This window comes from Leuciscus leuciscus (assembly GCF_965113295.1).
Source record: "Leuciscus leuciscus genome assembly, chromosome: 15".
NCBI classification, from domain to species: Eukaryota; Metazoa; Chordata; class Actinopteri; order Cypriniformes; family Leuciscidae; genus Leuciscus; species Leuciscus leuciscus.
This window is the reverse complement of record NC_138739.1, coordinates 11,062,610-11,075,959: the sequence shown is the minus strand read 5'-3', so window position 1 is coordinate 11,075,959 and position 13,350 is coordinate 11,062,610. Positions and strand designations below refer to the sequence as shown.

Here is a 13,350-nt window from a genome sequence, read left to right as displayed (position 1 = left end):
GTAAAAACAGAAAGATAAATAATCAGTTTACAGTAATAAATGATTCACTCGAGAAGAATAAACACGTGAGGACATGGCTATATGTAAACAACTGACGATTAATATCCACGTAACGTAAGATTAAAGACGGTATATGTGTGAAATTAAACTTACTTTCAAAGTTACGCACACTCATCTATGGCTTGAATACACGCGAGCCCTCCATAGCTTTCAAGCGCAACATAAGTTGTGACCGTCAATAATTCATAACCCACCAATAAGAATTAACTTACTGAGCCTATTCAACAATGGCAAGTATAACCTACAGTTTTAATTGTGTGTAATTGTTCAAAGCACATGGTGACCAAGAAGTTTAATTGGGAAATAACTAAAGTATATATATTGCAGTATATAATTGAAGAAAATTATAAATGTACAGCAGATAAGGTTTGATTTTTACCTGTGTTTACTGAGTGTTCAATAAACAAAAAAACAGCAACAAGAATGATTTCAATATATATATTTATTTTTGTATTAATTGTTTGATTGTTTAATGTCTGAATAATTGCCTTAAAAATAATAATTTTTTATTCAACATTTTGATTATATATAATGTACAAGATCTACACCATTGTTCAAATAGAAATCACAGCACAATCACTCCAGTGGAAAATAAGAAGAAAGTCATTCATGTGCTGATTTTCTGACAACACTGTTCATTTCTCATTTTACAATCTGTGATTTCTTGTTTTCTTTCAGATGAGAACCCAACAACATCAAAATCACATTTATTGATTCAGCAGAATAAACAAAGCGTATTAAAGGTTGGTTGTGGGTTAGATAAGGTTGTGTTAACCGCTCGTTTCACCACAGAGGAGCAGTGAAGGTTAGAGATGATGATTTTGTGCCTCGTTGTGAAGGAACCAACACACTTGGTCATAACATTTTGTAACGATTTTATGTAGTGGCTGTTACTCCTCTAAGTATAGTCATAACACAGTCATAACAGTGGCAAATGTGCAAAATGTAAATTTTCTCATGAGTCAGTTCATACAATTTCATACAAAAATTGCAATTCATAAAATTGTTACGTTTTCTAATGTTATTAGGTTTGAAAGAACCGCCAAATCTGTCACTGTGACACTGTTGTCTTCTAATTAACATATTATAAATACTGCTGATTATGTGGCTAGTTTTCAGACCAGATTGATAAAGTATCTGTTTAGCTGTGAATTCCCTGATCGAGCACTGTTTCTGTAGGCCCCTTTTTTCTTTCTAATCTGTACGGTTTATTTCGTTTTAATGAATGTATCCATTTTACAGATTTTCACATTTTTGTTTCTTACCTTTATTTTATTAAATTACTATGTAAAACCTTTTAAATTAAAACTGTGTGGGAAATGTGCTATGTGAATCAACTTGCCTTGCATAAACATGTTATCAAAGATGAAGATGAATGAACAAAGTTTTTTAAATTAAGTCGCTCAAAACATAGAAGTCCCCACAATAACACTCACAGTTAATGTAGACGTAATGTGTGTCATAAAAACTCTTGATCATATTTGCTGCTGTCCTTTAAGTAGAGAAACATTGGTTTACTGATGTGTTGTCTTGCTGGAGAATGATACTGATGGAGACTTCCAATGTGATGCAAAATTATATTAATAAAGGCACTGTGCCTATTTTTTGTTAATGGTCATTTCAAAAAAGTCATAGCCTATGCCAATCTTGAAAAGTTAAATTCTAAGGTAGAACACTATATGACTCTGTTATAGTAGTATAGTGTACAAATCCCTCTAGTGGTCCAAGACTGATAACTAACATCCTGAAAGTCTCATTACCCTTTACCTTTACAATTTACCTTTCCTGATAATCACTCGTTTTCACTTGAACTGCTGAATCATTTGCGTTAAAAAGCCTTTTTTTTATTGTGGAGTTTGTGCATTTTCTTGTGTATTTGGGCATTATGAAAAAGACAGAACGATTTTCCGTAAGCATTTATCTGTTCACATAGGCCTCTTTCATTTATGGACAAAACTACTAAGAAATCTGTTTTACTGTTGTTAGTGTCTGTAAACTGGACTGTAATGATTGTTAAATCATAGTCATACTCGACCACCAGCAGCATATTTTTTGGTATAATTTGTCCCCGCAAATGTGTCCCCCTCGGGCAAGTGTATTTATTTACATAAAGATTTTCATGGGCCAATATGAATAAAACTAGTTTTAAATTCAAAGAGACAAGATAGTCTGCATGACCTGACGTTTCATTCTTATCCACAATGAGGTTATCTGAACATCATGGACAGTAGCGGTTTTTGGCACAGGCGAACCGGGCAATCGCCCGGGGCGGCATTTTTGGGGGGGCGGCGCCGCCGGTGTTGTGCTGAATTTCGACCCCCGCCAAATTATTACCCCCCTAGTATTGGTAGGTTTAGGTTTAGTTGTGGGGGAGGGGTTAGGATTAGGGGTGGGGTTAGGATTAGGCAATCAGGTACTGACTTCAACGAGGGGAGTAATAATTTGGCAGGGGGTCGAAATTCAGCACAACACCGGCACGAGCAGAAAAAAATAAATAAAAATAAAATCTGCGCCGCAAAGCGGTTTTCTATTATCTATCATTTCACTGTGTGGGGAATCCATATAGTTAGTCAGTCACACCTCGACTTTCTTCCAAATAACGCACATTTCATTCATAATATTATAAATATTCCCGTTCCCGTTCCATTTGGGTTGAGGAGATTCCCCCCTTCTATGTAAAGCGCTTTGAGGTCTCAGAAAAAGCGCTATATAAATGTAACGAATTATTATTATTATTATTATTAAATACAGGCCTCTATATTTCCTGCACATTTTTGTTTTTCTGAATTTTCTGAATGGCTAATAAAAATAGGTAATACAAAACGATTACTTCTTGGTCACCACCACCAAGGTGAATTGGTTAGTCTTGACTTCTGGTCGTGAGTGACAGTTGGTATGGGGGGGATCAGGGGAAATCTGTTGATTGTCGATGTCGAGTGCCAAATAAGAGATGGACAAGAAAGGTGAAAGCCATCAGGTGCCCAGTTTAGAAACGAGCGAAAGATAAAGGTATGCAGTAACAGTTTTGTTGCAAAGCACAATATTATGGTGAAATTAGATTTGAGTTAAAACCGAATTATTGTTAAGCATGGCAAGAATCATAGCAAAAAGGTTAACAAATAAGAGTTAGCCTATACCACCAATTAATATTGCCCCTTCATTCATGACATGGATAACGTTACCGTAATCATACAGAGAAAACATATGTTTTCTCTGTATGATTACGGTAACGTTATCCATGGGGGGGGGGGGGCGCTCGAAGGGGGTCTCGCCCAGGGTGTAATTCAATGTAGAACCGCCACTGATCATGGAGCGCTAAACACTCATGTGATGTCTGTTTTATTCATACTGAAAGCCAGAGGGCGCCCTTGTTGCAAAGTAAGACTCATAGAAGTCATTACACTTATGATGTTCCAGGAAATCGGACAAAGGCATCCAGAGTTCGCTGTGACTGAATTAAAAAGCAGAAACATTTGACTGATGAATTGTTAAGAGAAACGCTGCATCTGAGTGTAAGTACTACATTTGAATGAACTTTGTGACAGTCAAAAAACTAAGCTTTTTTATTTTATGAAAATGGGTAGTATGAATGAAATTTGATCATACTACATCCGCCCTGTTGTTACTGTCACATGACCAACGTCGTTTCACTTCCATTCATAAATTCCCTTCCATGGCCTCATGGTGGAAGTGTCCATCGAATGCGCACGGCTGAATCTCGGCAGAAGTAGTGGCTTATCCGGGGACTTTTGCTGCATTCACACCATAATTACCGTAGTCTCGAGATTACAACTCATGACATTATATGCAGAGCTGTTCATGTCCTCGTACTGGGAATTGTGCATTTCAATGGAAACACTATCAACACATACATGAATCTGCAGTGGTCAGGTGGTAAAGCAGTCACATGGTACAAGTAGGAGCTCTCCGAAAATTCCCATGAGTACAAGCTCTAGAATGACATGAACGCTTTTACGAGTTGAAATCTCTAAATTATGGTATTTAAACATGCTTTTTTAAATTACTAGGCCTGAAAGTCCACGGTGATGCCAAAGCAAAGGAACCAAAACAAAGATGAGGTCCTGGCAGAACAGGGTGACACCGACACACAACATGGTCATAGAAAACATCTCATAAAATTCAGATTTTTTACAGATAACATCGTCTGATTTGAAACAAAGCATGACCAAACTTGTGGCTTCACCATCGTGGGTGTTTCTAAGTTTCTACACTACAACCACATAATTTTTTTCCGATTTAAATATATATTGTTAATATTTCGATTTTTGAGATTCTAAATCTTTATATTAATAACAGTAGGAGTCTTGAACTGTAAACTCTCAAGTGTTGGCTTTCTAAATATACAGTATGTTGGTTATGTGTCTGTCAGAATGACTGTGCAGCAACCTCTTTATTTTGTGTCATTTATGTCCCACTTACCAACATATGGGGTGCAGGAGAAAGGGTTAATAAACACCAAGAGAATAGACGAAGAATAATCAAACTTTATCTTGACAAGAACCAACATAGGATTGAACAAAACATGGAGTACTTATGCACAGAGAACAAAACTAAATACAGGTGTGATTTGTCAGTAACATACAGTAGGTAACTAACAGGGAGAATTTAGTGATTATGGCAATGAGAACTTGACTGAAAGGAAACACAGGAACATGAACAAAAATGCGATGAAACATAACATGTGACAGCATTGCTAGTGTAAGGCGGGTGTCAGTAAGTCTGGGCGACCCCTCGAGAAAACAAAAGGCACTCAAGGGAATTAACATTTGAACTCTCTCTTGAATATGTAACGGCAACACCCGATACGCAGTGCCGCTCATGCCTCACTTTTACGGTCTCATTATCTCCCCCTGCTCCCCCCTTCTCCTCCTCACCTAAAACTCACTGAAAACCTATGCAATGTTAAGTGTGTACAAAAAGAAACTATACATGTTTGGTATAATTTAAAATGTTTCAGTGCGGCTGGTACTTTGCTAATTGGATAGTGTTAATATTAGGTAGATTTTTCTTAAAAAACCTCTGTATTACAAAGCAATTTTTTAGGACAGCATTTTATTAATCCTTCTCTGAATTTTACTTCAGTTCACTGGGATTGCCATAGAGTGTAAAACTAGAGCAAAACTCAAAATAAAAATGCACTTTTATGTACATGTTAATGTTAATATTCTAGTTATTCTCACCAATCCCAAATCTCAACCACAGACTCCTGGGGAAAGTGATCACACAGCTGGATCTTGAAGACATCTTCTGACATCGGCATACACCACTTCATCCTCCTCCACTTTAACATTCTGTACAAAACACAAGATAATAATAATGCAACATTTGAAATACTCCACCGTTTTTTCATATTAAACTATGTTATTCCCTTAACTAAGACGAGTTGATACATACCTCTCACGTCTCAGTGCGTGCACTAAATCGCTCTGTCTTGCGGCGAAACTTTGTTAGCACTTAGCTTAGCCCAGTTCATTCAATAGGGGCCAAGCAGAGAAGCTACCAAACACCTCCACGTTTTCCCTATTTAAATACAGTTACTCGAGTAGTGTAACTCGACCTAGGACGGTGACACAAAACAAAACGTTGCGCTTTTCTAAGCGTGTAAAATGGATAACTATATTGTATGGCGGAATACCATAGCAAGTGCTTGGGAGCACTTTGACTTGGCGCAGTAATATCTTCACTCGTGAAAAATCCTCTCACCGGCCCCCGCTCCCTCTCCTCCTCCCTCTCATTTCCGTCAATAGAACCAACGTGACCTGCACCAGTAACGTTAGTAGTAGTTTGAGCAGAGTTGACGAAGTATCAGGTTGTAAGAAGATAGTTTGTGGACAATCATGGTTATAACGTGCATCGTAAAGGGTTGTGATAACAAGGAGAAGGTATATAGTGCCGTCATGTTTCACAGAATTCCAACTCACCACATACAGCGGAGAGCTTGGTTAGCTGCTTTGAAGAAGAATCCCAAAACACCGTTGATGACTCTGAAGAAGTGGCGTGTTTGCTCCGAGCATTTCACAGCGGAGGACTATACCTGCACAGGAACACGCCTAAAGGATGAGGCTACACCGACAATATTCAAATCACTAACACAACAAAGTGGATCATCATCCAACGCTGTAAGTGTACTTTTGCATGGTATTTGGTTGTCCTGGAAGTGTCAGTAACCTTAGCTGAGTAACATAAGTTAGCTGTGAAATCAGTGCGCTTCTGAGACAGGCAATAAGAAATGACTGTTTGATTTACATAAGGACTGAGCGCAGAAATAAAAATGTAGTATAAGCCTAAAACCGTATAAGCCCGTAGTATAACGTTATAGTGTCAATAAATCTGATTCTCTGTATCATGAGACTGCAAGGTTACGTTTACCATGCTAATACCTTGACTAATGGTACGGGGAGGGGTATTTTTGTCTCAGGTGAAACACTGAAAGAGTAGGCTACTGTCTACTTATGTAATACCCTGTAACAATACTTTATTCAATACAATACTTACTCGGAAGAATGTAAAAAATATATAAATATAGATTATGGTAGTGTTTTTATTTGCTTTCCAAAATAATAATTATTGTCATTGTTATTTCTGTCATAATTGTGTCAATTATTATACAGGCAGAGTTGAATGACGTACAGCAAGATCTGCCAGAACAAGAGGAAAACTTTTTTGTTGGTGTACCTCATTCAACCCCCCAGAAGCACAGAGCTGAAGAGCCTACTGCTACATTCAAAGTGCCCTTGTCTGTACAGCTAACCAGTCCTTTACGTTCAAGCAAACCAGCTGTTGCCCTGGCTCCCTCATGGACAATGCAATCGGTAAGCTAATGAATCTTCCTGTTTTATACAGACTTACTGTATGATTGCAATATGACCTACATTTATTTGACATCTGATTCATGTCTAGGACACTGCATCGACATCCACAATGATGGTCATGTGTAGACCAGGGGCGTAGCCAGAATTTTATTTTTGGGGGGGCCCCATCTTAAAATGAGGGGGCAACTTATATATACTATATATATATATATTAGTATATAGTATATAGCCTAGGCTATAGCAGCCTAGGACATAGCTCGGCGATTATTATCTTTTACATGAAGTAGCCTACGAGGGCGATTATAAAAAGTGTCAATGATGTCATCTTACTCAGCAAATAAGAGTTTGGTTCCAAAACGTGATAAACGTTATATATATATATATATATATATATATATATATATATATATATATATATATATTAGTTCCCGCAAAAATCTGTATTGTATTCTGGTCGGTGTTGAAAAGTCCATTTTTAATTTTACGTAAAATGCGATATCCGCGCAGTCAGCGCACCATTCCACGCTCTGTAAACCGTAACGGCGGCGCTTTGAATAAACCCGGCATCCTAGTTTTCCTTCTACTTTGTGATCCACAAAAAATAATAATAATTTTGACGGCATTGGTGACCCTGTGGTGGTTTCTGCGGTGGGGAAGAAACGTAAGCCATCGAAATCTAATAATTTAGGCTACTTGAGATGAAGAAGATGAGGCACGCGGGAGGAGGAAAAATCTCGACTGTTGCTTGTTCTTCTCACACGACAGCATCAAACTTCTGTCACGCTAACACTTTGACCCCAGGGGATCTTTTGAAAAACTTTTAATTGTTTTACTCAGTCAACGAAAACCGAGCAGGACCAAGCCATTTTACAGCTGATCGCCGTAAAAAAAAGTTCAGGAGGTATTTCTTAGCGATGGTGATTTAATGTCGGCTATTTTTAGTCCAGTGCCTGTAAGTTAGGGCTATATAAGATTAGTATTGACCAAGTTCAGAGGCTGTCATATGTGGATCAACTTACTTTGTTGTGCATTTCAACAGTTAAAATATGAAAAACTTTTAAATTGATTCAATGGATTAATTGCATTTTGGAAAAAAAGGTGTCATGAATTTATTGCATTTTGGGGGGAAACTAATCCTTTTTTATAATAAATATTTGAAAATCAAAAATATGGATTTCAAATTGTTATGTTATTATAACCTAACATGTTATATTATTATAACCTCGCTGTCGTCTTGTAGTAGCTGAAGCAAACTCAGATGTAGATGGCTTATTTTCTCCTTCTCGCTCATCTTTTCGTGCGTAATATTGTACTTTGCACAACGCTGCCATTCACCGCATGAACTCTCACGCGAAGATGACAGCGTAGGTTTCGCACAACACGTCAAATCAAGTTTGAAAACAGCCACATTTTACCGCGCAGTATTTTGATTGATCAATCTATTAATTAGACTAACACATCAATAATTTCTTATTTTATTTTAAGCCATAAGAAATCTGAGGGGGCCGGACATACAAATGAGGGGGCCTAGGCCCACCCAGGCCCCCTCGTGGCTACGCCACTGGTGTAGACCAAGAAAAAGTCTTGTATTTGAGTGACCAGCTTCTATGTTTGCTATCAATAATCCATAATACAATTTATGGAAACCATTACACTTTATTTCCTATCAAGTCATGTAATTGTTTACTCAAGATGTACTGGATGTGGCACTGGTATGCAAAACCAATGCATTTTTTTTTTGTTTTTTTTTTTTGTCTACAACAGGAAACACACCACATTGAAGCTACTGTGATGGATATGAGTGCAACATCAGTGTTTGATGTAAGCATGACCTCAGAGCCTGCTGTTGATACCGCAGACACCAGCTTTGTGCCAAATTCAAGCCCCTCCACCACCACCACAGGAAGCTCTTCAAGCATCTCTGGACAAGCCAGAGGTTGGAAGGAGAGGAAGTGGATTGTAAATGAGTCCAAACTCATGGAACTCTTTCAGAAATGTACAACCTGTGGTGCTGCGATGTGTGACCTGAACCAGACAGTAACACAGTTCGGCAGTAGAATCAATATAAATTGGCAATGCAGCAATGGCCATATGGGACAATGGGAGTCATGTCCCAATATACGTGGAATGGCGGAAAATAACCTTTTCGCAGCAGCTGCCACTCTCTTTACCGGCTCAACATACACTGACATAGCTGACTGGGCTGGACTTTTCAACCTGCAGTTGCCCCTGGAGGTAACTTTTTACAACATACAGGCAAGCGACCTGCTCCCAGTGATTGAGAAATCATACACACAACAGGAGAACATAATCAAAGCAAGATTAATTTGCCAAAGCGAAGACGGTGAAGGAGTGCAGCTAAGTGGAGACGGCAGAAGTGACAGCCCCGGACACTCCAGCAAATACAACACGTATTCTTTTATGGATGACTCCACTAACCAGATCGTGGGGTTTGAGATGATGCAGGTAAATTGTCAATTATTTCCAAAAATCTATGGTAAATTCTATAACATGTTTTTAAATGTCATCATGCATTCATTTGTGCTCAATAGGTTTCCCAGGCCTCCAGTTCGGTCGCAATGGAACCACTGGCCTTCAAGAAAGGCCTGGAGAAGATCCTGGATGAGGGCATTGATGTAAAAGTGGTCACCACAGACCGGCATCCGTCCATAAGAAAAATTATGAGAGAAGAATATCCTCATATCATTCATCAGTTTGATCCGTGGCATGTCGCCAAAGGTTAGTTTACTGTTAGTCTAAGCTGTATAGCTAGAAAACAACCCCAAATATTTTATCTCCATTATTGTCTGTTACCAGTGTTTCACAAAAGTTTTTTTTTATGGGTCTGTATAATGTGTGCACTCATTTCCATGTTTCTATAGCTAATTGTACCTAATTTGGTAGTGATAAAAAAATTACAATTAATGCAAAAGCCAAAAACATGCAAAAGAGACTGAAACACAAGTATGTATGTAACAGATATGGCTGAAATGGTGCCACCATAGTCTATGCAATGCATGAGATTACCCATAGTAATTCTTTTCTATAATTTTTCAGGATTTAATAAAAAATTGGTTGCAGCATCCAACAGAAAAGAATACAAGGATCTTGCTCCTTGGGTCAGGAGTGTCAGCAACCACATGTGGTGGAGCTGTTGCACCTCCAAAGGAGATGCAAAGGTACCAAAGCATACAGAAACAGCTCATCACAAAGTGATATTCTATGTTATTATATACATCAAATGCTATATGCAGCTCAAATGTACATCAAATTTTTGGTCTTCAACATGGAAGCCAACTGTATTGTATTACAGACGGTTAAAAGTGTGCCTCTGCTCTTGTGTTTTCAGGAGCTGCTCCGACGATGGATGTCTCTCCAACACCACATCACTGGGGTCCATCGCTGGGAAGAAAACGGAACAGAATACAGATGTTTCCATCAGGACTTGTCAGCAGAGGAACAAAGAACAAAGAGGTGGCTAAAAGGGAATTCCCCTGCCTTCAAAGCCCTTCAAGCAATGATTATGGACACACGTCTCATAAAAGACCTACAACAGATGACACTGTTCAAACACACAGGTATGTGTATCAAAGAGTTTGACATGCAGAATAGTAATATGGTTCAAGTCAAGTCTGTCTCAGTGAGAATAGGTTCTGAGAAACTATTTTGCAATAAGTCTGTATGAGGGGGGGAATGTTACACCAGACTTGATCAATAATACTATGCATCCCATTCATGATACAGTGCTTCGAAAGAATACACAACTTTTCATGCTCTTGTTTTTACATTGTAAAGCATTTTCTTTTGTTTTATTTTTCAGGACAACTTGAGGTGTTTCACAATGCCCTTTTGAAGTACTGTCCAAAGCGACTTCATTTTGAATACCCTTCAATGAAGGCACGGACTATGCTAGCCATTATGGATCACAATGAGAATCACTCCACAAAGCGAGAACAGGCAACAACAGCAGCTGGTGGGTACTAAAGGAATGCAAATTACTGTAATGTCACTGTGTATTTTCCCTGCACTTCTCTATGTGTCATCCATACATGAACATGATCTTCAAATAAATGCTGGCACAGATATGACTGACTAATGAATTTTTTTGTTTTATTATTTGCATAAAAAACATAAATAGCCACAGTCATAACTTTTGTAATAACATTATAAATATCAAAATTATACATTTACCATACTTCCAGCACGTTCGTTCATACTATTTTTGATTTCAGGCCTCACAAGACACAATGTTGTCTTTGAAAAGCAATCAAAGCAGTGGATTGCTAGACCAATCTATGTGAAGACGACTCAAAAATTCAGAGATGACCTCATGGACAGAGTGATCCAAAGAAGACTTGACCCCACAATCAGATTCAAAGACGCATCATCCCGTATCCAAATACCTCGCCTAGCTGCCAACATTGCATTGCAAACAAAGCCCAGCAAAGAGGAGGTCATACAGTCACACACCTCAAGATTCAAAGGTCCATCGGAGCCATTGTAACTCTTGTTTACAGCTGACATGAAAAAGAACCTGTGCCATTGAAAAACCACAGGAGGGGACTTGTACTTGCATATAGGGTTGGGCGATGTCCCCTAAATTGGCAGTTGACGATGTTTACAGTAAAACATCGCGATGGACGATGATATCGTGGGGGGGGGGTCGATCACGACGATCACGAAGAGACAGAGAGAGTGCACATTGTAGCTACTTACATCTACTGTGTTTACGCAACGGGAATACTCGGCTTGGCATTTTGAAATGTTTATTTGGCCGTTCAGGCGCGCAACCGAAGACAAAGACTACTATGTTGCGCTCGGAGCGCGTGCGCAGCATCCTGTCAGTAGAATTCAGTTCTCTTTCGCGGCTTATCGTGCTTTTAATATTTCTTTTCAATAGCACATCCTGCTCTTTTCTTTCTCATTCATGTTTTGTTATTAACTTTACATAATCGTCAACTGAAATCTGCGCGGATTATCAACAATACGATACATTTATAGGACATAAAGGGTCTCTGCGGCAAAAGTGAAAGTACCAACGGCCAACGGGTGAAATGTTTCTCTTTGCACAGCATCACGGCGTGGCATCACGATGGTGGCTCTCCATCGTGATGTCGGTCAGCCATCACGATGGACGATGATATCGTCCATCGGCACAACCCTACTTGCATAGCAAGTGTAGAAGGCAAATGTCATTTATTATAGTTAATATTTTTGTTGTTATATTGTTAAATAAATTACGCATTTTCCAAATTTGTGACTTCACTTATGTTTGAACAAATCTGACAAAACACCTTTTGCCTAGAGAACACATGGCCTATCCTATTTACTATGGGATTGAATTGAAATACAGATCCTTGATGTTGCATGAGTGATTATATCAGAAGCCATTTGATTTAGCAAACAAGATAAAAGTATCACTCTAGATGTTGTAGGTTCAAAGTTTTATTTATACACATCAAATATAGGAAACTGAATTGAATACAAATGAGGAAATTGAAAATAAAAAAGTGATAGAAAGACATTACATTATGGTTGTAATATAGAAAAATATACAAACAGGTAGTCTACTATTCTGACGCAAGCTGCAGTGCAATTGTCCCACAGATGTCTGTGAAACATGTAAACATAATTTAGGTCTGAACTCAGGGCCCAGCACATATTGTCCAGTAACAGTCATATGCCTACATATCCATTGCCTCATGTAGTTCTTGAAATCCAACAGACACCGGACTCAGAAGGATATCTTTGTCGTATAGTCCCGACCACACATGATGGCAGTGGTTTCCGATTGCCTCTGCCCAAAGTTTCGCCCTGTAGGGCCCATTCCAGCACTATCCGGTAGGAAACCAACCTATTTTGACTGAGAAGATAGAGATAGGCTAAGTATATACATTTATAAATGAAAACATGATACATAGGAATATTTCAATGGTTTCAGATAGCACTTACTCTGAGGATAGCTGGCCATCTGGTCCACTCGGGGTGGGTCGTTTCCTCCAATTGACTTTGTCCCGATGAAAGAAAAATTTGACAAAGTTCTGCCGGGTGAATCATCGCTGCAAACGCGTCGCTTGCTGCGACACATGCGATTTGTCCAGGGTCTTCTGGATCTACATTGACCCCCACCTTCGATGGCAACACCTGGTCCCATTCTGAACAGCACAGGCTCTCAATTTCGGTCGGCATCTGTTCGCAACAGTCACACTTGCACCACCAATTGCTGTTTGCCCGTGTTCTTTCGCCGGCTCCGGTCTGTTCTGGTTCATATCTTGCTTCCCTCTCACGGTCCATAAGAGCTAATTCCTCCTCTGTGTACTCTGGTTCAAACAGATATGGCTCTGGGTCTGCTACAAACAAGTCATAATCATCTACAAAGTCCACCATTGCAAATGATCTCTTGCAGTTTGCTAATAGCACAGGGGGTAAAAGTCACGTTGGTTCTATTGACGGAAAT

At 38.9% G+C, this 13,350-nt stretch overlaps 2 protein-coding genes across 2 annotated transcripts in view; one reads left to right on the top strand and one right to left on the bottom strand.

Moving 5' to 3' along the window:
- LOC309474957 (uncharacterized protein) overlaps positions 1–13,350 on the bottom strand; it is a gene marked incomplete at its 3' end in the record, with an annotated part of 239,061 nt that overhangs the window by 213,229 nt on the left and 12,482 nt on the right. The gene's annotated exons all lie outside the window — the stretch shown is intronic.
- LOC309475988 (uncharacterized protein) lies at positions 4,591–12,083 on the top strand. The gene is made up of 9 exons (XM_082139047.1): positions 4,591–6,200; positions 6,693–6,893; positions 8,658–9,359; positions 9,446–9,632; positions 9,951–10,072; positions 10,243–10,471; positions 10,714–10,866; positions 11,126–11,516; positions 11,580–12,083. The coding sequence occupies exons 1-8, from the start codon at positions 5,919–5,921 to the stop codon at positions 11,395–11,397; spliced, it is 2,148 nt and encodes a 715-aa protein (XP_081995173.1). The 5' UTR covers positions 4,591–5,918; the 3' UTR covers positions 11,398–11,516; positions 11,580–12,083.

Bases quoted from the DNA above. Each gene is read 5' to 3' on its own strand.
- LOC309475988 (XM_082139047.1), top strand. From the start codon at position 5,919: ATGGTTATAACGTGCATCGTAAAGGGTTGTGATAACAAGGAGAAGGTA. The intron at 9,360-9,445 runs GTAAATTGTCAA...TGTGCTCAATAG, and splicing joins TGGGGTTTGAGATGATGCAG to GTTTCCCAGGCCTCCAGTTC. The intron at 10,472-10,713 runs GTATGTGTATCA...TTTATTTTTCAG, and splicing joins GACACTGTTCAAACACACAG to GACAACTTGAGGTGTTTCAC.